This window comes from Haliotis rubra, unplaced genomic scaffold, assembly GCF_003918875.1.
Source record: "Haliotis rubra isolate DU_JTF1 unplaced genomic scaffold, ASM391887v1 Scf571, whole genome shotgun sequence".
NCBI classification, from domain to species: Eukaryota; Metazoa; Mollusca; class Gastropoda; order Lepetellida; family Haliotidae; genus Haliotis; species Haliotis rubra.
The window spans coordinates 496,968-521,637 of NW_025767270.1; the positions used below are offsets into that span (position 1 = coordinate 496,968).

General features: G+C 38.6%; 1 protein-coding gene across 4 annotated transcripts in view; it reads left to right on the forward strand.

Moving 5' to 3' along the window:
* The window catches only part of LOC124254352 (orexin/Hypocretin receptor type 1-like), a 74,186-nt gene extending 60,159 nt beyond the window's left edge, over positions 1-14,027 (forward strand). The window contains exons 3-8 of one of the 4 annotated variants that reach the window (XR_006892463.1): positions 1,027-1,150; positions 3,523-3,623; positions 6,568-6,657; positions 8,940-9,053; positions 12,157-12,184; positions 13,768-13,913. Coding sequence is in view for 1 of the 4 variants with exons in the window: in XM_046688274.1 (XP_046544230.1) it covers positions 1,027-1,150; positions 3,523-3,623; positions 6,568-6,657; positions 12,157-12,184; positions 13,768-13,861 (437 nt within the window). In the remaining 3 variants the exon portion in view is untranslated. Of the gene's footprint in view, positions 1-1,026; positions 1,151-3,522; positions 3,624-6,567; positions 6,658-8,939; positions 9,054-10,082; positions 12,185-13,767 lie in introns of those variants that run through there. The other 3 variants (XR_006892462.1, XR_006892464.1, XM_046688274.1) reach the window with 3 other exon arrangements.
* The last annotated feature ends 10,643 nt before the right edge of the window (positions 14,028-24,670 follow it).

Genomic DNA, 24,670 nt, shown 5'->3' on the forward strand with positions numbered 1-24,670 from the left:
CCGGTCCAACTTATCCTTGTTTGCCAGTAGCATTCGCACTCGCGATCAAAGGTTCCGTCGCGCCTAAGCCACGGCTTTATTAAAAAGGTACTGATGGTAAACTGATATCTAAAGCTGCCGCGAAGATGAAGGAATATTGTTTTCAGCGTTGAACTAAATTAACTTTCCCCCTCGTTCATGTTTCTTTTGACAATAGTAAATTGCCAGTCACTGAACGGCATTATTGCCAACATACTTATACTCATGTGTGCACATTCTTGTCAGTTTGAGAAAGGACAGCCTGGGTCACCTAGTCTCATTCTATGTGCTTACATACCATGTGATGATTTGACTGTGAGGGGCGGGTTGCGTAGTCGTCGTCGTCGTCGTCAAAGGCGCCGCACGTTGCTGTGAGTGAGTTTAATTTTATTTTACGCCGCACTCAGCAATATTCCAGCTATCTGGTGGCGGTTTGTAAATAATAGAGTCTGGACCAGACAAACCAGTGATCAACAACATGAGCATCGATATATGCAATTGGGACACGATGACATGTCAACCAAGTCAGCAAGGCTGACCACCCGATGCCGTTAGTCGCCTCTTACGACAAGCATCGGTTACTGAAGACCAATTCTAACCCGGATCAAGTTGCTGTGATTTAAGAGAGACAAAAGCCTGTGAATCTGCATTCGAATAGTAGATTCTGTCTGTTCATGTCTTGTCCTCGAATTCTCGAGTATTTTTCTCTAATTTGAGATAGCTCAACAAAATATATTCCCGAAATAAAAGATATCGACATTAAACTTAAACTTAGAAAACAATTTGAATATGGTAGTTAGGTTACATCAATCTTTGTAATTTACGGGGCGGTGGGATAGACTGGTGGCAAAGCGTTCGCTTGTCACGCCAAGGCCTGGGTTCGATTGCCATGTGTACAGTTTGTGAAACCTGTGTCTGGTGTACCCAATCGAGATATTGCAGGAATATTGCTAAAGGCGGTGTAAAACCCACCTCATATTTAATTAGTAACGTCTCATTCTCTTTCAGTTGCGGCTGCCAGCGTGCCCCGAGCTCAGCTTCTGATCCGACAAAAGAAGGCCAAGATGCTTATCGTCGTTGTCCTCATCTTTGCCATCTGCTTCCTGCCTATCTATCTCCTCTTCTTGTTAAGGTAACACGTTGCCCTGTTGATGGGCTTACCGGCGTATAAGCCTTGTAATGACATCGGAGTGGTTCTTGTAGCTACACGTGTATCTATGAAATGCAGTGTTGCTGGGGGCTAATTCTATTATAGCTGTCTCGAGGTCATGCGTTAGTGTCATGGCCCATGTATATGTTTATTGTCTGCCTCGTTATGAATAATAATAATAATATTTGGCCACTTATATAGCGCTGAACTCCACGCTGTAGGTACATGGCGCTAAGCGCATACAACATGATGGACCCCGGAGAACCCAAACTGCCTGGGAGGCGATAGAAGGTTAATAGTCATATGACCAAATATGAAGTACCAAATCATCCCAAAGATGTTTTACCAAGCGTTATCACACATATCAACATGATACTGCATCGGCAGATGCGACTTATCGTCGGAGTCGTTTGGAGCATATGAGACCAAGTCGTTGATCGCGTGTCACTGGAATAGTTCATTAACCGAGTTTAAGCCATAGACATTTTGAAGAAGTATTATTTGCATATGTCACTTTAACCTTGAGAGCAAGTGCGACCTTGAAACATGAAGATACAGTCGAACACCGTTGTTTCTAATAAGTTGAATGGACCTACGTAAATATTTCGAGCTATCCGGGGTCCTCCTTGGTAAAGTTGAAACACAACCGCGAAATGATGACTTACGGGGGATATACACAGGGATCAAGCTTTTATTTCGAGATAACCATACGTTCCTCCCATCAAAGTTCCACACAACGGCGTTTGACTATATTTGCAATCAGCCGTTTACTTCGAGTGCAAGCTGGTGTGGATGGCGATAAATGTATTAACATGTAACACAATCTACAGAGAAACACGCATCACTGTCCGGTTATGTTACCGGCGGATTGTAGAATAAACTGCTGCACCTCATCACATCTCATAACCCGTGAATATCCGAGTTAGAATTGGTCTTCAGTAGCCCATGCTTGTCGTAAGAGGCGACTAACGGGATCGGGTAGTCAGGCTCGTCGGACTTGTCTGGTCCAGTCTCGATTATTCACAGACCGCCGCCTTATAGCTGGAATATTGCTGAGTGTGGCGTTAAACAACAAACCAACCAACCCCAACTCATATATGACTTGCAATGTCTGCCTTTCCAGCAGTATTGCACACAGTATTTCAGTGCCCAATTCAGATCACATTCGACACACACATTGCACGGTTACTGAGCGGGCTACAACGGACACCACGTACGGCTGTAATTATTCACCACAAACACCCCAGCCCACGCAAAAATACGCACTTCCCGTGCGTTGACAATTCCATTCGGTCTAATTGTGTTACAGAAATAGATACGAGTTGGGATTCACTTCTCACTTCACGTGTATGACACGTGTCCCATGGCACTACTTCAGTTTTATGGACCCTTTTAAAGATTTAAAATATAAACTTGTTCCATACATCTAAGTGACATTTTGTCGTGATCGTACTTGTCTTTACAAAACTGTCTGTTTAAGCAATGAGAAGAAATGTGCACATAATAATTGGTAAAATAATTTATTCGAACATTTACATGGATAATATATCATTATTTTGCACTGCAAAGAAATGCTTCATATGAAAAAGATTAAAAGATGTAATCTGTATTACTGTATTGCATTCTTAATAAGGGGAGAGTGTCCGATTCGAAAAAAAATGTTTCTTTTGTTATGAAAAAAATGCGAGCATGTTTTAAAATTGTGTTTTCGGTTTCCCGATCAGCTACAATCTGATTGCCTGATCCTTTTTTGTTTTCTTTTTCGAATTGTTTTCATCGCCATTCCGGCTTCGTCTGATCCTTTTTCGTTTTCTTTTTCGAATTGTTTTTATGGCCATTCCGGCATTGTCATTATGTTAAGTCAGTAGTATGAAGTTTGTTGATCTCTATTTTACAAAAACACAAAAAAACATAACCAACTATTCGAAGAAGGGACTTTTGCTCTTCTGAAACAAAACCAGTTGCGTAGATCGATATTCAAGATGTCAATCATTGGGCTGTCTGGTCAAGACTCCATTATCTACAAACCTCCGCCATACAGCTTGAACATTGCTGAATTCGGCGTTGAACAACAATTATACAAACATGAATCTAGGTTCTCACTTTTCGACCCTTTCAGAAAAGGGACGCAACTCTGTTCGGGAGTTTGCAGGACATTAGATAGCTCCACCACGTCTAAGCTGTTCAGAATGATTAAAGCTTTTGCTCCTAAAGAGACACGAGTACTGTGTTTGAGTGATGTATTCATATAATGTTCATTTATTTGGCCTCCTACGCGTTACGGAATCTGCTCCGGCAGATATTGGATTGTGATTATTCTCAGGCGTTCAGTGTTTGAATTCTCTGCTTTACAGGTGCTCCGATGTTCAGATTGCCAAGCCTGCCCTGATGATTGCTCACTTCCTCTGCTACTTCAACAGCGCCATCAACCCCGTCATATACAACTTCATGAGTTGTGAGTGCAAAACTGTATTATCAGCAGTAATTTTAGTATCGGTTCTGGCTCATTAGCCAAGGTGAAGCGTGGGATATTTTATGTGTACCTGTTAGTTGTACTTTGCACCGAGATTAGGGCCATTCACCTTCACCAACTGTGCAGTCATTATCTGACACTGTAACGTGACTCGTTACGAGGTTGTTCCCTTTCGCGTGCAGACCCGAAAATTACACAAATTTGCTTGTGTAAATGCCTATTTACCTCTAAATAGTCTTCACTGATAAAAGTAAATCCTAACGCAATATCCTTCCTTCTTCAGCCCGCGGCTTTTGCTTTTACATCCTTTGTGTTTGACAACCTTTTAAACGTCAATCAAGATTCCGTGTAATGGCTTGAAAATTGAAGCGTAGATGCCTATACCAGGATTGACATAAAGGCAGACATCTCCCTGTTGGCATCCTTGGTACACGAACATAAGCATGTTTTCTAAATCTAGGATTAGGACCAGGACTGCTTCATTCTAATGTGTATTTTCTTTTTCTTTTTCAAAAGCATATATTGATCTTGAAATTACTGCAAAGAATGTTTACGAGGCTGGGCTGGTGTACTGAATATCTGGATAATGGATTGTGGTTCCAAAAGAAAAATAGGAACTTTCTTGACTGTTTCTGTCCAGTTGTCACAGATGATAGATGTATTGATTGCCAACTGACTTATGTTAGATAATATTAGGTTTTTCTTTTGAAATGAATTTCCTGTTTTTGTCGTTGCGTTATCCTCTTTCAGGCAGTGTTTGTAAGACGTATATCAAGGAACCTGGATGAAATGTCAACTCAGTTTGTGGGCTTCAGACGGTTAAAAATATATTTTGACAGGCAGTCATGACATGCAAAGCACTGTTTCCACTGTCATCGCCTCAATTACGTACTGAATGCGACCAACCTTCTGGAGGGACAACGATCTGGGCTCTCGCTATAATCTTGCCTGTAATTATTTGGCGCCTTAACAGATAGCTACAGATTATTACACAAACGCTATGGAACAAAATGACGATTTCGGCTGTCGCTGTGACCTTTGTTTGTTTGCTTGTACAGTTTCAGTGGGCTTTACAGACAGTACACATTGGGATTTGGTTTGTTTCACTTTCATAAAACACGTTGCTTGCACGAGGACAACACTCTGTGACCTTTGTTTGTTTGCTCGTACAGTTTCAGTGGCCTTTACAGATAATACACATTGTGATTTGGTTTGTTTCACTTTCGTAAAACGGTCTTTGCTTGTACGTGGACATTATTTGCTCAGTCTCCGGAGTTTTACACACTGAACAAGTTCTTCCCAAACATTTTGTCCATACCCGTCTTGTTTCATCAGAAAGTGGTAATATGAATTTCACGTTTCTTTGGCATTACTCACATAAACTTCAAATCTGGTACGTTCATCATGGTTCCCGTCTGTCCCTGAAGGATGATTCTTTGTCCGTGCAACACTCTCTAAATCGATTTCCTTGTGAGTGGTAGATGCAAAACATTGTCTCACTTTATGGCGTCCCACTGCGACACGCCAGTTATGTATTTATGCACATCCACACATCAAAGTGTCAAATCTGACATTGTCTGTTGCTCAATCCCCAGACTTTAATGAATTAAACATCCCCCTTGCCATCTTTCGAAAGGTTACTTGCATAATTGTTAACACCTAGTGATGACACATTGAACAGATGAGAAAACCTACTCCTGGGACAAGACATTTGAAGACTCGGTGTCAGCCTCCGATGTTGCTATGTGATGCCGAATGACTGGTGGTCCATTCTGTGGTGCTTGTGCAGAAACACCTGCTTTGAAACGCATCACGCCTGTGTTTTCTGACTGACAGTGTCTATTAATCAGAAAGTGCCTGGGCACACCAATGTTTACACACACCCAGGGGACATGTTGTTCTGTCCACTTTAGATCCGCTGACATCGAGTCCAGTAAAATCATTTGGCTCTACTTCTAATCCACTTCTAAAGGCTATGCTGATTCACGTGTTTTGCACTGTGACAGAAAATGATGAAATTTGAGATGGTGGTTTTCATGTGATGGTGCTCTTATCGCCTGCTCTCTTAGTATTTCAATTCAAATACTTAGATATCGAAATGTTGTGCATTCTGTACATTCAATCTTGATTAACCAAATCCATTGTAATCTTTCGTTAAATACACAGCCCAAAAAATAAGCCACACAAAAAAACTCAAAACAATCAAACATGTCTATAATCATAAGCCTGCGTGAAATAGTGGTGACTTACCAGGTGTCAGTGAAAAGGTGAGGTGAAAGCATCGTAATATAATCATATAACGGTCGTAATAATGATTTGCATTGGACATCGTGTTTGTCAGTGATGCGTTAAATTAGTAAATGATCTCTGTTTGTTTGTTTGTTTTTTTAACGCCGTATTCAGCAATATTTCAGCTATGTGATGGCGGTGTGTAAATATCGGGTCTTGACCTCTAAAGTCTTGACCAGACAATCCATTGATTGTCATCATGAGCATCGATCTGCACAATTGGGATAATATGACACGCATCAACTCAGTCAGCAAGCCTTACAACCCGATCTTGTTAGTCGTATCTTTCAGAGTCCAATTCTAGTCACTGGTCTCCGCCACATGTATGAAATAAAACTTGTTAACAGTTTGCTGAATCCTTGAATTGTTTCACCATCATCACACAACGTTTGACTTTTGTAAATAATTCATGGTCAAGACAACACCCTGTCAGTTCTATGACCTCATTTATCGGTGTCATGTTGATATCGACGGATAATTCGACATGTTTTGCATAGTCCCAAGGCCTTTGAGTTAAACTTCAAGTTTCTCGTGTCACAATTCAAGATTTGTGTGTGTGCGATCCTGAGTTGATATGATGTGAACATTCAAGGAATTCCGATAATGTGTTTTTGAAATGATGTTTTCTCCTTTTCAGGTAACTTCCGCCGAGAGTTCAAGGTCGCATGTCGGGTTTGCTGTAGGGAAGGTCAAGGCCACGGCCACACAAACTACTCTGCGCATGACGGTAGGAGCGAGGCCTATGCTTTTAATAGCATCAAACAATTTGACCTATGGCATTCCAGCTTTAAAACATATCAAATAAAGAGACATGAAGGTTTCAGATAAACTGTGGTCGTTCTTCCAAGCTTCCACCTATCAACCAGTTACACATGTGTCGCATTTGTGTACACTATGCACTATCTATGTATAAAAAAGTTACTTACTAATATTCAGACAAATCAACATATATACCATTACGTAGTTATTACTCTCCTTAAAATTAGATGGTTTGGACACAATAACGTCACTGATAGGAGCAGAAGCAAACTTCCTCTTACTCATTGTCTAACATACCTGTTATTTAATTTTGGAATTGGTAAGTCAGACATTTTAAATAACATTTCTACGTTAGAAAGGGTATAAGGATATACAACTGCTAACTTATTGCCAATTCAAAACTAGTAACTGTCAAATGTTCAACTAAAGTTTGGCATTGCTTAAACTGTATAGCAAACGTGCAGTAACTTTCTTTCGTTTAATCTTCAAATGTTATGAATAAAGAAGATGCCCTTACAAAAGACAGCCAAATCTTGCCGTTTATAAGTATTGATACGACTGAATACTGTCAGCAAATGTGAAGTAACGTCTTTCTCCAAATGTCTATTCTCAAAGAAAATTGTACCCTTACAACGATCCACAAGTATAAGCCCAATTTGCCGTTGTTAAACGATGCGTTTTCATCTTCCTCCTTTCTCTCTTGATGTGACACGGTTCTAATCCTAGAAAAGACGGAGTATCTATTGCAAAGTGTGGTTTAATAGCAGCAATACACAGTGATCGTATAGGCGCCTCAACTGCTTAGTCCCATTTAATTATGGTATGCAAAGGCTCAGGCTATATCTCGTTGAGATCAGATGCAAACACAAAACTCCTTAAATTCCTCTTGGTGTGATTACAAAAGCACGATTTAAGATGGACAGTTTGGAAGCATCAATATCATTTTGCCATCGGTGACCGGTCCCAGATTACCCAAGAAATGGAAAGCTTACATCTGTACATGTCCAAACGTAGACAAGGACCTTCTGGTATCCACAAACATGTGTAGAGCGCATACGTTCTTGACCAACTGTATATGATCGAATTCTATGACAGAGGCAACAGTGAATACATTTCTTGTTTTTGATGTAGAACTGGGAATTATTACATGCCAATATTTGAAAAAAAATGTGTTTCGGGTCTTTCGAGTGCCATTAAGAATAACTCTGTTTTTAAGGACATTGAGCGCCTTTTCATTGACAAAAAAATGTTTAACCATATCTTACATTAATAGATAATGCTTTATTATATTCCTTGCAGATAAACCTAAAATTGGTATACCCTTGTCGATCTGCCTCGTTGGGAAAAACTGTTTGGTTATTAAAGCTCGATGTCTTTGACCTGAAATTTGTTTAAAAAACAAGTAATGACGTGGTCGTTTGCCTTTCATCGATTCATTGTTCAAAAGGCATGCTTAGTTCAAAGAGATATCTGTATGGACCTCCCTCGCTATACACTGCCACTTTAAGCTCCATACTCGGATGAAGTGAATATATAACTGCATATACCGTTCATAGTAATGATCACACCAAACTCTCCTACCAAACTCTGACCACGTTACGTATTGGGCATGTCTTGCACCGTGTTTTCAGCATTGACCCGCACCATGAATCATTTTTATTTCGCTTTTTACCTCTGCCTTTTGTTAATCTTCTGTGTCCGTGTTGGAAGCTTGAATACGCAGACAGAAAGAGTTTCTCATTCCTAGTATACTGTACAATGTGGACATGTAATGAAACTGCATACAAGCATAAATTCGCCTCTCATATAATACTCCCAGTATCGTGCGTATCTATCTCTCATTATATACATTCATGTATCAGCAATTAGAACAGATTAACTATGACTTCCATAGCAAATATGGTTTTAAGTCGCTTTTAGCAATATTCCATTAAAATAACAGCGGGGAACACCAGAAATGGTCTTCGTTTTAAAAATATGGGAAATAGAACCCGGGTTCTCGGCATGACGAGCGTACACTTAGGCCACTAAGCTACCCGAGCCATTTCTTATAAGGACAATTATGTTGTACTGATATTCTCTTGAAGACATTGTGCGAACGCTCCTAGTATATTACTAAGAAACAGAAATGTAAAAAGCGATAATAATGCAAGAAGAAAAATGGAAAATAGACAATGAAATGTATTATATATATTTAAAAGATTATACTGTTTATTTCGTTATCAAAGCGAACTATTTTTTTCAATACAGCCAATAACAAGAGTGTCATTGCTGTGAAGTAAACGCCAAAACGATTTTCCATCAAGACTTTCACCTCTTAACAATCATCAAGACTTTCATCACATAGCAGTTCAATAGAATTCGGTAAGCAAGAACAATACTTGTTGTGGCCACTTTCGGTTGTACTCGCACAATTGGCTTACTGTCATGATTAATGACCCAACAAATATAATTAGTACCCATCACACTTTAGACGTAGAAGGTCCTATCAAATATGATCATTTTAGTCCTTAATTACGTGGTTCTTTCATAATACGCCCCGTATGTTCCCCGCACGTCGGCTTGTTCTGTCTGAAAGTGTACCAGACTTCCGATTACACGTTCTCTGTATGCAATTATTTCCAACAGGCCTCGTAAATTTGTCACGGCGATGACAATAACAGTTGGGATTTTCCCCCATTCCTTTTAATACCAAGGTAAATTCAGTTCTATTTAGCCTCATAATTGCTAGGGAAGTTTGGTGGCATGGCGAAGATTGACTAGCTAGTGGAATAGCCTTATTGTTCAGTGAAACTTTAACTCGGCAGATTATCTTCCAAGATCGAAGCATGCCTCTTGAATTATTTTTTAAAATTTTTAGCCACTGTGATCACTCTTTGTTTAGCGTAGTTTATTTCTCGTTATTTATCATGCATTGCTTTTCCATTGGTTGTAGTTATGTTGACAATGTCCATATTTGCATGAGATATGATTTTCATGAATGATGAAATTTGCACTGTACTTGAGGTTAGCGCGTTGTTTATGATGACAAAAATATTGCGACTTGGATTACCTGAGCTTCACGCATCTACCCACATGCACGTGGAACGCCATCAACACCATGGAATTTGCCTAACGACAGTGCAGTACTCGCGCGTAACACTAATGAAGTCTTCCTTTGCTGAAAGCCTATCAGACCATCACGCCCTTCTAGCGCACTTTGCTTTGATGTAGCGCTGCTGATTAACGCACAAATTGTGAACACTCCTGATACACTTTGCACAATCTGCTCGGCGTAGACTCCATTGAACCTCCATCCAAGGTTGGATGCTGCAGGGCGCTCTGCTGGCAGTACTTTGATTGTGACGCGCTGTGTACTAACTCGCTGCTTAACAAGTTACATCGCTATTTCAGGCTGGGCGTTAAAAACCACTTCAGATGCAAGGAATGGACATTCCGGAGCCATTGCAAGCAGAAACATGAACTTGAGACAATCAAGTGTCCTCACATCAAGCGTTAGGATATCCAGTATTAGAAAACCAAATATTCAAACTCATGTTCATTTTGGAAAGGTCCAAAATGTGTAAACAACCTTTGGATTGTCTGTTTGAGTCTAGGTTCTGTTGACTACCAACAAAACTTCCCACGGAGTTACCTCTATGTGAGAGTTCGTTTTAATTTCCTCTAAAGCATGAATGGTTTGTAATTATAGAGCTATCGTATTCTGGCAACAACTCTTTTTTTTTTGCTTGGACTATTTGGTCAGTTAAGTTATTTTCTTGACACTGTTAACTTTTTGCACTTGCTCTTATATCGAATTGCTGCAACCAAGTTGAAACTTCACACTACATAACGAACCGTGAAAGATTCTGCGTTAAAAGGTCGACTCCGGTATAACGTGTAAAGTTATGATGATTTGTATGCCTATCATACATATATAACCTGCATGTATTTCCTAATTTCGAGAATGCTGAGCATGATATATGTATGACGTATCTATATGATAAAATATAATAGTTAATTATGTTTGAATTGTGGACCTTACGTACAAAATGTGAACACACGTGATCATTGAAAGCAAGGAAGTTATGTGTCTATTACACGCAATTTATAAACGGTTATTTCTTGCAATTGAAACTGGTCTGAAGTCCGAAGAAACCATGAAAACGAAAACGGTCATTTGCTTAAACTGGTACCAGTGCCTTTTTTAGAAGCTGAACAACATTTTGAAAAGGTATTAATTTTCTATTTAGGATTGTTATATATTTTAGAGACCGACATGTACATATGTTGTATATATTGTAACCAAGGTACGTTTGATTGCAAAGCACTACAACATATTTAATTGTGAGGACGATTATGTACATATGTTAAATATAAATGTAAAATAGTACATGACATGACAGACGATGTTCTTTCGTATACGTTAATGTTAATTACTGTGATATGGTAACATGAGTGTTTCATGTTGAAATGTTTGTTTTTTGTGTGATTTGTTTACAAAAGTCACGTTTAATTGAAGAATATTGTACATACATACCTTATATTAAAAGTAGCATATTTTGATAGCCCGACGCTTACAAATATGTTTCTTGATAAACATTTACTTTTGACGTCATATGACGTTTCTTTTTCACAATAAAATTATACCTGATAAATTTTTTTGTAACTTTCTTTTTATAACTGTTTCGAGAGAGACAGAACTGTAAGGAATTGATTATTTTTTTGGTTTCTTTAGGCATAAACTGAAACGGATATTACTTCAGGTCTAGCGTTGGAATAGATCTGATCCAGAATATGTGCTGTTCTGATAGTGTGACAGTTTTCATTACTTTAGTGGTTTTCGTGTAAAGAATGATGACAGGTCATGGTTTTATTGGATTAATCTGGTGCCTCCCATGGCATTTCATTACTGAACGTGTAATATATATATATCCAGTTTCTTTCCCCTGAAGTGTAAGGTGTATTGCGTTTCATACATTGCAGATATTTGCTTTGGGGTACAAATATGGTCAAGGAATTTGAAACAAATGACGATTATGATTGTGATACCGTCCCTTTTAGAATTACGCCGTGTTGTTTTGTAGTGAGAAGTGTAGTACATTTCATTTTGTCTTGACAAAATGCATTGTTCATTTGATTTTACACACACACATATGTCAATAAAACTTATTTGTGAGCTGGATTTTTTGTGTTCTCCTATGTTGTACTTATGCCATTTAATGTTACGCTTATTTATTGCTAGGATTTGAACAAGCAACTTTTGTGAGCTCTGAAACGTGTGACGGGGACTTAGAGTACCATATCAATTGTCTCAAAGCATTTATCTCTTGTGACAAGCATATCCTTGCCTGTATATCTGTTTATTACATTTCAATGTAGTGTCTCAAGCTCTTAACAAATATATAACCACTTGAAACCCATGTAGCCATATCTTTGTTATTATTTGACATTTCGTCGTTTGTCTATATACTCTGACATTCTTCAGGTGCAATTCACTCACCGTCACCCGAGAGGTAAGTCATTGCTTAAACCTATATAATTTTCTGTTACCATGTATGATATGAGATGTAGCAACACTAGGCAAAAAGGTAGAAATATACAGTGAACGTAGCGAAAAGAATATTATTCTGCATAACATTTAATTAGCCTGGTGAAATATAGATACAAAATAGCATTTAGGATTGTATGTTAGGATAGATTATAGTCGAAATAGGTTTTGAAATAGGTAATTCAATTCTAAAAGGTCATCTTATCATCAGCAACATATTTCCTCATCTTTCATGGTAACAGAAAGGTTTTCTTACTTCCAAAAAGGAATTATGATGTCACGTTTATTTGTCATTCAGTTGTTTTCTTCACACATAAAATAAGTATATTAAAATGCAAAAATGACTTTTTTATAATGAGTACAATAAATGGAATAATCTGACTATGTAATTTAAAATTTATTCATGTGACGTATCATACTTTCTGTGTTTTTAAACCTCTTATTGTGAATGTTTTAACATTTGAGTGTGACTCTGTATTGAATAATTATTCTATTTTCATATTTCACCCCGTTTTTGTTAGGTTTCGGTTTTCAGTAACTATTTTATGGATACCAAATTCAATTAAAAAAATACTCTGACATGGTGACATAGCATACGTGTATGTTTTAAGTTGTTCTCTTGTTTAAAACTAATCTAGTAATTGTTTCTAGCATAAAGATACCTTAAGATAAACAACATGGTATAAAACTACATGGTATCAATTATGATTTACGTGTAAACCTTCTATCTGCTTTTTTCTTCTCTATGTTTATGGCATGAACATTAATTTGGAAACTTAAATTTTAGTCCGTTTTAAGTAATTTCTTTGCTTAAACCTGTTAATTGGCATATTGTTTTCTTATTGATATGCAAGTAGCCAGATACATTTTTCATGATTTTTTATTTTCCCATTTGACATCAGTCTTCGTTTAACATTCATTTCCAACATTTTGTTACTATGTATATATTGTTTATATGTTATGTACAGTAAGTGCAAGAATTTGTAATTTCTTACTTTGCAACACGACAAAATATATAATAGTAAAGACTATGATTATTTTTTTAGATTTGTTTAAGAATTTCGGTGCGTTATAACTTTCGTGGCATATATATTGTGTTATACCAGCATCTCCAATAGACAACAAGGAATTGTCACTGACAGTATGGTAAGGGCATACGGTTAACGCATACCATTCATTTCAAAACTGCATTAACACTCTTGAAAGTTGACTTCACGATTGTATTAGAAAGAGAAGTTCCACATACGCAACATTCTCCATTATCCAGTGTATTATATCTTCATTCCGTATTTTATTCTAAATACCAATGAAACATTCTCCTTCGTTCTAAGCATGAGTCTTTTTGACACAACGCTATATATGGTCATCCCATTAAATGGCTCTCCTGGGCGAGAGGCATATGATGCCTTTTTAGAGATGATATCTCTTCCGAAAAGCAGTGGCGGTGGCAAAATAGAATGAGGACGCAATGCACTGGATAAACGAGCTCTATCGATGAATGTTGGTGTGTGACAGGGTTGTCCTCTTACACCATATGTTTTCTTGCAGCACGAGAAAGACTCGACTAAGCTGTTCTCCCAACTTAACTGTGTATCGAGCAGTGCTTCAAACAAAACAGAAGTCTCCTCTGTCAATGCTGTGAGATGTTAACAAAACATCTAGCTTTATATGTTTACTGTTTTGTGGAAATGTTTCAAAATATATGCTGCAAATTGTTTGACTTCATGTTCGTGCTGCTATGTGAATTAAAAAGTCCATAAAGATGTCTATGTTGTGATTAAATGAGATGTCTTTTCTCCTAAAAGATTTACTTTGGTCACTCATTTTTTGCAGTACTCCTGTATTTAATCACGTTAGACGTGACTCACAAATGTTCAAAGAGAATGATTCAGCCAATTTGGTAATATCAAATATTATTCATACCAATCTTTATACTTTCGAATCAGAAGTCAAGTACTCTCACTTTTAGCTGACAAACCAGTCGTCATCAGTGTGAAGGATTCATGACATTCCGACCCGTGAAGATCCGGGTTAGAATTGATTTTCAGTAACCCATGCTTGTCGTAATAGGCGACTATTGGGAACGGGTGGTCAGGCTCGCTGACTTGGTTGACACATGTCATCGTATCCTAATTGCGTTGATCGATGCTCATGCTGTTGAGCACTGGATTGTCCGGGCCAGACTCGATTATCTACAGACCGCCACCATATAGCTGGAATATTGCTGAGTGCGGCGTTAAGAATACAACCAACCAACTAACCATCTGGACATCCCGGTGCGGTGGTATAGCCTTGTCGTCAAAGCGTTCGCTCGTCACGCCCAAGACCTGCGTTCGATTCCCCACATGGGTACGGTGTATGAAGCTCAGTTCTTCTGTACCCTGCCGTGATACTGCTGGATATTGCTAAAAGCGGTGTAAAAATACGCTCACTCACTGTCAAGTGTCATCTGAGGAGCATCCCGCTATACGTTACTATCCTTCCACGTTCTACGTACACGCAGTACATACCAACTCAGTGTGATAGATACACAAGCAGCAACGTGCAAATACACTTTGAAACTTTACGCCTCACTATAGTCTGTTTGCAGTGAAAACGTACCGATGAATTTCACTCTAAACAAAAAGGTAAATCGAATAAAGAGAAATTTAGATTGCGAATCCTCATAATTTTACCTTGCCAATTGAGTATCAGATCTCACAATTTTATTCAAATTAAGATAAAAGTTGTTTAACAAACGATCATGGTTTCAAATCGCTATTATTGGTTTGTATTACAAGGGGGTATGCACTTTAAATGAAACATCGAGAACAAGTAGGGTTGGTGTAAGTTAACGCTCATCACGTACCGCACGAGCATTTGTTTCACTGTTCCATCTACTGCGCTCACCCCCTTGTAATACAAACCAATAATAGCGATTTGATTCTATGATCGTTTGTTAAAAACTTTTATCCTCAGTTGAAACAAATTCTGAGATTTAAATGTTCATTTGGCAAGGTAAAATTATGAGGATTCGCAATCTTAATTTCACTTAACTTGATTTAGTTTTTTGTTTAAAGTGAAATTCATCGGTACGTTTTCACTGCAAACAGACTATAGTTGCTTGTAGATTCTTGTCATCACTGATGAATATACTCAATCAGTTACAATAATCCATATTTGAGTACTTTGACATAAAACATCAGTAAAATAAGCGCCACATTTTTGAGGCTCAATGTCTCACAAAGGATTTTAATCTATGTACAATGAAGAAAAGGATGGCTTTCGCCTATTGATGGGCGATGGAGTAAATGTTCGCATATTTTGAACGTTCATTTTAGCAATTCAGTGAATGGTCAGTTGAAGAACTACACTGACATCAAAATGCTTCATTTTCAAGGACAGCAATGATAGTGAGTGCGTGAGTATGGTTTTAATCCGCTTTGAGCAATGTTCCAGCACAATCATGGCAGGGGACACAAGAAATGGTCTTCACACATTGTACCCATGTGGGGAATCGAACCTTGGTCTTCGGAGTGACGAGCGAACGCTTTAGCGACTAGGCTACACCACCGCCCCGACAGTAAAGATTAGAGTGGGTCACATTATCATACAACAAACAGTGACCAAGTTGCTTTAGATTTGTTGGTGTTACCTCTGTCGAAAACATACCAATAAATGAAAATGAACATCTATATATATTTGTGACAGGGCGGTGGGGCAGCCTAGTGGTTAAAGCGCCCGCTTGTTACGCCGAAGGCATTGGTTCGATTCCTCACATGGGAACAATGCGTGGAGCCCATTTCTGGTATCTGGTGATAATGCTGGAATATTGCGAAAAGCGGCGTATAACCCAACTCACTCACTTGTTAAACCGGGTACCGTGCTACATAAGAGAATTAAAGATGGACACTGACCTTTAGTGAGTGAGCGAGTTGTAGTTTTACGCCGCGCTCAGCATTATTCCAGCTATATGGCGGCGGTCTGTAAATAATCCAGTCTGGACCAGACAACCCAGTGATCAACAGCATGAGCATCGATCTGCGCAATTGGGAACCGATGACATGTGTCAACCAAGTCAGCGAGCCTGACCACCCGATCCCATTAGTCGCCTCTTACGACAAGCATGGGTTACTGAAGGTTCATTCTACTGACCTTTAAATGTTGGGAGTATGAATGAAGAAAGTGTTGACACCAACATCCTTTTTCCTCCTATGCTGTTTATACAGATGACTGTTGGGGATACAGATAAATGAACTCTCGGAGGACCAAACAGAGACACCATCCTTCTAAGGATGACTTGTAAGTGAGTGAGTGAGTATTAGTTTTACGCCGTGCTCAGCAATATTCCAGCGGTCTGTAAATAATCGGATCTGGACCAGACAATCCAGACATCAGCAACATGAAGATCGATCTGCGCAATTGGGATACGATGACATGTGTCAACCCATTCAGAAAGCCTGACCACCCGATCCAGTTAGTCGCCTCTTACGACAAGCATGGGGTACTGAAGATCAATTCTATCCCGGATCTTCACGGGTTCATCTTTGTAAGAGGTGTAGTATCAATGAGGAATGCTTGCTTGTTATTTAACGCCACATACAGCAACATTAAAAAAAACACTCCCAAAACATATCCATAATCATAAGCTACGAATCGCCATGAAATAGTGGCGACACCAGGTGTCTGTGAAAAGGTGAGGTGAAAGCATGGCAATATAATCAAATTACGGTACAAGTCGTAATAATGATTTGCATCGGGCGTCGTTTTTGTCAGTTATGCGTTAAATTTGTAAATGTCCACCACGTGTTTGTTGTTTAACGCCTTACTAAGCAATATTCTGGCGGTCTGTAATTAATCGAATATGAACAAGAACTTTTAGTCACTATCAGCATGAGCATCGGTCCACGCAACAGGGATACAATGACATACGTCAACCGAATCAGCGAGTCTGACCACCCGATCACGTTAGTCGCCTCTTACGACAAGCATGGGTTACTGAAGATAAGGGTCTAGATTTTCTAAGCTCTCTTAGCTTAAGATAGTCGTAACCTCATGGGTAGTCGCATCTGTCTTTGTCTTAGGCTATTTTCGAAACGATCGTAAAACTTAGATATCTTAGCTAAGATCATAATCTAAGATAGGTATATACCTGTTGTAACTAAGGCTGCGCGCACTTACACCTTATTCAAGATGACAACCTACATTGGTCTTGGGTTTGATTGTGAAGATAATCTTGACCTTACGACGGACTTTCGAAAATCTCTCTTATGGTCGCGCTAAGATTATCTAACTGTTGACTTAACTTCTTACGACCTGTCTTAGTTATGAGAGCTTCGAAAATCTAGGCTCAGTACTTACTCTGATCTATGGTGTACGTACACACATATTATGAATGAAGACGAGCTGAGGCTATTCTTTCAGTGATAATGCTACTGGATATGGTGTGTTGGAAGCTGTTGGATCAACAGCCGAGCTGATTTATGGATTGTTGCAAATCACTGAAGACGTTGGAACCCTGAAGCCAACTGTACGTTAAACATTGACTTGTACGTAGACAATGCAAAGCTGGAAATTAATCAGTGGGCCAATACTAAAATATTCGTTTTCAGTCATTAAATGAAAGGTAGACAGAGACTGAAAATGTTGTCACATGTGCGGAAAAATAACAATATTTTACGGAGGCTTCTTTGTTAGAATGTTCCCAAGGCGTCGGTGGAAGCTTAAGGTTTGTAGAATGCTTTTCTCCAAAAACCTACTCTTGCTGTGGTGCAAGAGACTCAATTTACCTACTTTTACCTTACCATATAAATTGAGTTTATATTTTAAATACATTTCAAATTTGATTTTGACAAAATAGTCCTCGTGAGAAAACTAACCCGTAGGCGGGAATCGGAATTAGTTACAAGCAATATTCCGGAGTTACCACCATATCGATGACAATTGTTATAATGTGGATTATCGGCTCTTTGTTGTGAAGAACTTATCACCCCAGACTATTCATCCTGAAGAATGATGATAATTTTATGAATATACAACTTCTTTAGTCTGTAAAAGGATACGTTTCGACATAGATTCTGTCAAGCAAGTGAGGCGGCTCGCTGACTGGGTTGACACATGTTATCGCATCCTAATTGCGAAGATCAATGCTCATGAATTTAATCACTGGATTGTCTGGGCCATACTCGACTATTTACAGACCACCGCCATATAGCTGGAATATTGCTGGAGTGCGGTGTTAAACAACGAACAAACCGACCAACCAAACCTCCATCTGGATTTGACCTGACTTACCCATGACCATACTCAGCGCGTTTCTGACATTCAAACCCACAACCAGGGGATCTTGTAGCACAAAACTCCAGAAATGTGGCGCTTTAGACTGGGTCACCTTGTGATAAACAGAGGTGCGATATGAATCAGAACAGGGACAGAACAGGGTTAACGCATAACGTTGGGTAGTTGCCCGGATTCCCACGAACAGAAGGGTCCTATGCTAATCTATGTATGTTGAGACTTGATGTCAATAAGTAAACTAACATTATACTAATTAAATAAAATATGAAAAATCTAGTTTCTTAATGTAGGTGCTGTAAGTAAAGATAAGACAAGACAATTTGGTATCTACTGGAGCTGAAAAAAGACGTCATGACAGAAATGGAAAGGAAATTGTCTCTTGCTGCTCATGGTTGTACGGGCAAAAAGTGAAAACATTAATTTAATTTGTCATTTCAATAGAATATCAGATCACATTTTCACTTGTATAAATCACAGGTAAAGACAATTATCGCCATCATTACTATGACTCAGTAAGTGACACACCAGTTCAAATACATAAAACAGCGACCCAAGCTGATAAGAAGTCAGTAAATTCACAGCTGCGGTTGCACTCATTGACAGCAGTCAGTAAATAATCTAGTCTGGATCAGACAAAACAGTGATTGATGTTCTGAGCAGCGTCATGCCATCTGGTCTAGTTCTGGACCCTATCCATATCATCGACTCATACAAGCATCTGGCATTTCAACTCTATGTCAAGTTGCATCAAGAGTTGCTCAGTGGCCATCGATCTGCTTAATCCTTGAATGTGGCATACAAACTGTAATTTCTTTATTGGCTTTGAAACTGACATATACATTGGGCCAGCCTGAAAGCTCTATGGAGACATTATTCCTTGGTTTAACTGTATAAAACATTTGCGTTTTAAGATCGGGTGACTGCATGACAATGAAAGATCCTGAGAGGTTTTACAGTCACAAATGAATACCATTCATTTAGTCTTATACTGTCCATGGAGATACAATGTTGACGACCACGGTCAGATTGTCAATTATTTGTTAATGTCCAAATCATTTGATATACAATTCACAATATTCGTCAAGTTTGTTCTTTTCTTTACATGTATCCCCATACTAAAGGACTGACTGACTGAGTTTGGTTTTACGCCGCTTTTAGCAATATTCCAGCAACATCACGGCGGGGGACACCAGAAATGGGCTTCACACATTGTGCCCATGTGGGGATTCGAACCCGGGTCTTCGGCGTGACGAGCCAACGCTTTAACCATTAGGCTACCCATACTAAAGGAAATCACGTTTAGTTCTTTTGGGCCAGTCCTTCAAAGCATTTAAGTCGCTGTGCAACATGACCTTCCTCCATAATGGTTCCCCATTATATGAAGGTTCAAATTCTTGCTTATCTTTTTAACACCTGGTGTGAATGTTGTAAACCTGTAATTTTCCCTGAAACGTCTATCTAAAAGGGTGCCTGCACATTATATAGTCCATGGGTCTTATGACCACCTATTCTTTCATTTGACCACCCTGAAGATTCCGGTTAGAATTGGTCTTCAGCAACCTATGCTTGTCGTAAGAGGCGACTAACGGGATCAGCTGGCCAGACTCCCAGACTTGGATGACAGGTGTCCCAATTGTGTAGATCGATGATCATGCTGTTGATCACTGAATTGTCTGGGCCAGACTCAAATTATTTACAGACCGCCGCCATATAGCTGGAGTATTGCCGAGTGTGTTGTTAAACAACAAACAATAAATCTATCTTTCATTTGACATTTGTTGTCTCAGGTTTATCTATTTGATATAACAGTTCAGACAGACAGCCTCTTGGTTAAATCCTTCACTCATTTCCCAAAGACCTGAGTTACACATTGTACCCATGTGGTATGGCTGAAGCAATCACACCAGCACCTGTTCTGACGTTGTTGTTGGACCAGTAAGAGTGTTCAAGTCACAAATCTCTTCAGGCGAAGAATCAAAGTATAAGTGTGTGTTTCTTGTTTTAACACTGCACTAAGAAATATGACAGAAGCCTGTAAATAACTCAGTTATGACTGGACAATCCAGTTATGATATTGTAAGTATTGATCCACGTGATGGGTACAATGATGCAAAATCAAACATGTCACCAACCACAGGTTGTTGAAGACCAACCAAATATTCGAGATAGCAATGGCACTAAGCAATCACAATCATGGGTTTCTACTCTACTGAAACACTGGTTAGGTGCAGTGTCTTCTTAGGCAAATGACTTCAAAATCTGCTCTTGTTCACCCAGTTCAGAATGCAACAGGAATGAACACTAATCCCCTAACAAGTGTGATAATTACACTGAGTGTCCATCGTTTGGAGTCTTGTGCCTATAGAACTGGTAGAGTGGTCAAAACGTTTGCTCGAAGACCCAGGTTTGATTCCCCACATGTGTACAATGCGTGAAGCCCATTTCTGGTGACCCTGCCGTGATATTGGTGGAATTTTGCTAAAAGTGGCGTAAAAACCCAACTCGCTCAAAAATCATTATCACTGATGGGAAAACCTTGGAGTACACAAAGGACAAACACAATTTTAAATTCTAAACCCTTGTTTATTGTTGCTGGCTTGCCACAAGAGGGACAGGCAAGCAACCACAGCTGTGTGCATCATGACGAGGGTTGGAGCGACGACACAGACGATGACATTACTCTTTCTATATCCTGTACTCAAGTATGTACAGACATGTTGCAGATACAGCTTGATACTCTGGGCAAGAAGGAATGGCTGTTTTTGGTGCAGGCTTAAGATGGTAGCTCTGTGATCAAGATGAACATTATAACACACTCTAAGACCATCAACAGGTTCCTATACACATGATGGCAACACAACCAAGGATGCAGCATGGACATGGTATTTTATCAGAGTCACGTGAACCAATCAAAACTCGACATTCTTACATGAGGCTGGATAACAAGCCTTTGAAACATTTGTAAACCAGATAGAAGAGGACACACTAGTGCCAGCTTGTCAAACTTTTGATGGTAAAACAATTAAATCCAAATAGATGTGTTTAATTATTTGGGGGATAAATATCAATGCAATTATTGATGCATGCATAATTCAGGCAAATGGCCAAATTGAGGACATGATGTTTGAAATTACACATGCACGAAACATGCTTCAAAAACTCTTAAACTGACAAATCCCCAAGACATACTTGTACATTGTCTTACTATCTTGGTGATCAAGCAGCATGTGTCAAAAAGCATTTGGTAAATTCTTGCTTGAAGGCTGTAGATTCTTAGCATGAATAAAAACTGATAATGAAATATCGAAATGAATATTTGATTAGTCATCAGAATCCTGATCATCCATTTCTCAAAACCTGCATTGAAACAAATCATTTCTGCTTGCCACTGTAGCAATGTATTCTCACAACTGAACAAGTTACAGGCAACATTGCTATAATAACGTGACCTTCATATTACAATCATATTTGATATCTTACAATGTATATCACATCTTGTCCTATATATATGTACATGCTTGGCAGCTAATATAGATAAATGACCCCGGACAAAGACAGAAAGACCTTTGTCATCATATATGCACTGTTACATAAATAGTGTGACAAATTTTTATGTATTTATTCAATAAATTCAATAATTTATACATACAAACATACCATTTTGGTCTACCTAAAATGCTGGCAAATATTTGAATAATAAAATAGTCTATTTCTTGAGTAAACAAGTTTTTTTAATTACACAAATACTAAGGTGCATCAAGAGTATGAGCTGAAATATTGCACACATTTATCCCATTTAATATTAAATAAGAACACAATTGTACACCTACCAACATCTTTCTCTATGGGTTCTGTCAAATCCAAATTCTAAAAGTCCAATCAGCTTGTCAAAACAAAAGTGTACTAACTACTTGTAAGTGAAATTTGGCACAACTTCCAGTGTGATGTAAGTTCAAACAAAATCACTTTTTGCTGCTAGTCATAATCAGTCTTGAGGACAATCACTTCATCTGACACATCCATTACCTGAAGACACAGGCGTACACATGCATACACATGTAAGGGAGGTAACTGACGAGATTCATATATCTGGAAGAAATGTGAGAAAACGCAAGACTCCAGATAAGTGAGGTTTGACTATAGCTGGAAAAGCAAAGGAATCGATGAACATAAAACACAGTTTAATAACTCTGATTAAAAGCCTCTCTGTCAAGGTCTGAAAAACTGTCAATAGGAGTTTGTGTTCAGTGAGCCATCTTCTGAACCAGTCAGAGCCAAGGCGCCTATATTCTCAGCATGAACACGTGAAGCACATAGAAGAATCTGTATGTTGATCTGTTCAAGACACTCTTAAAAACATATTTCTTTCAAGACGCTTACTCTCTTTCATTGATCTCCATTGCCTTGCAGTTTCTACCAGCTGAGTTTGTTTGTGTTTATGTCAAAGTGCCACTGAGCAGCTATAAAAATGCATTATTACCATCATTGTTGATAATTTATCTATCTTTTCAAACACTCTAACATATACAGTTGAAATCATGTATTATCAAGTGGATATTAATGCTGAGTGTGAGTCTCCTTTCGCTAAAAAACGTCGGAATTAAGGTGGTAAAGAAACATCTACAGCTATACATAACGGACATAATTTTTTTTGTCACAACTGTTGAAAATGGAGTCTACCAGAAAGCTGACATCTGTTTTCTCAAGAACCCATGCCTTCAATGAGATTGGAAGACAGGCATTTCTGGGGCAACCTATGCAGGGGCGGATACAGCTTTTCAATGGTCATTTAATAAACTTTCAGGACAAAAGGAGGGATGCGCACATGTCCTCTGAATCTGCCTATGCTATGCAGCGTTTGTCCGATCTTCTTGTAGAGAGACTTCAAATCAGAGTAAAATATCTGTCATAATCAGATTGCACCATATGTGGAAGGTTGATAATCTGTGTTCGGTTTGTCTATAAAACTAGCTACACACCTGCAATCTTATGTTCGAGTAGTATTGAGATATCAGCAGTTATTAGCAGCATTCATATTCATGATTCTCTTGCTGATAACGCAAAATATATACACAGTTTCAGAAATGAAAATACAGACTGATCACATGATATAATGTATATTAAAACAGGTAATTCTCGAATTTGATCTAAACAGTATATATTTCTAACACAAATTTAGCTACATTCACATGAAGGATGTTCCTCTAAAGCAATGTATCATTGCATTTGAATAATGTCATCATGTGGCAATATGAACGCGACAAGAGGTAGGTCTTTCTGACATCCCTAAATTACATGTTCAATCATTAAAATGCTGTATTTTTTATGACATTTTGTAAATAGTGTCTTAATGACTGAGAACCACCTATATCATATGAAGGTTAGATGCATGAAATCAATATGTAAAACTGATCCATGTTGCAATATGCAACATGCCAACCGTGTAGGCCTCACATCACAGTCATAAGATAGACCCACCATCACTTACCATATATCTTACGTTATCTTTATACAATCATGGCACATCAACAAATAACTTAGCAAACATCGCTAGCATTCAAATCACTTTTCTAGATTACTCACACAACTAATAACTGTAAAACAACAGATATTTTTGTCATAGATTGTCTAAGTTAATAGAAAGTCTGTAATTAGTTTGAAATTCTTGTGGTCCCTTAAATAAAATACAATACTTTTATGAGTCAGTGACAACTGATGAGGACTACTGAAAGAAGCACATGGTCAAAGGGAGACAACTCAAGATGACCAACATGAATGAAACAGTCTGAACTCTTCAACCCATCGGAATACATGCACAGATCTGGACATAATTGCATTGTGGTGCCACTCAGTGGAGGTCAACATCTGTGTATGGAATAAGTGGGTTTGGTGTAACACTGCACAGCATTTCTGTTACATCAGCTAGCAGTGTTAGGTAAGTTCAAAGTTAAACAAGATTTTAAAAGAAATCACTTGGGGAGCCAATGAGTGTAGGTTAATGCTTCCAAACAAACTTGATCAGGGTGAACCAGGATACAAATGCAGGATAAAACACCTAGCATGCATAAGGGACCTATGACTGGGCCAGGTGTGTCTCCACTGTATACAGTGAGTCAGGATTGACACTGTTAGCAATATTCCAGCAATGTCACAGCAGGGGACATCAGAAAAGGGC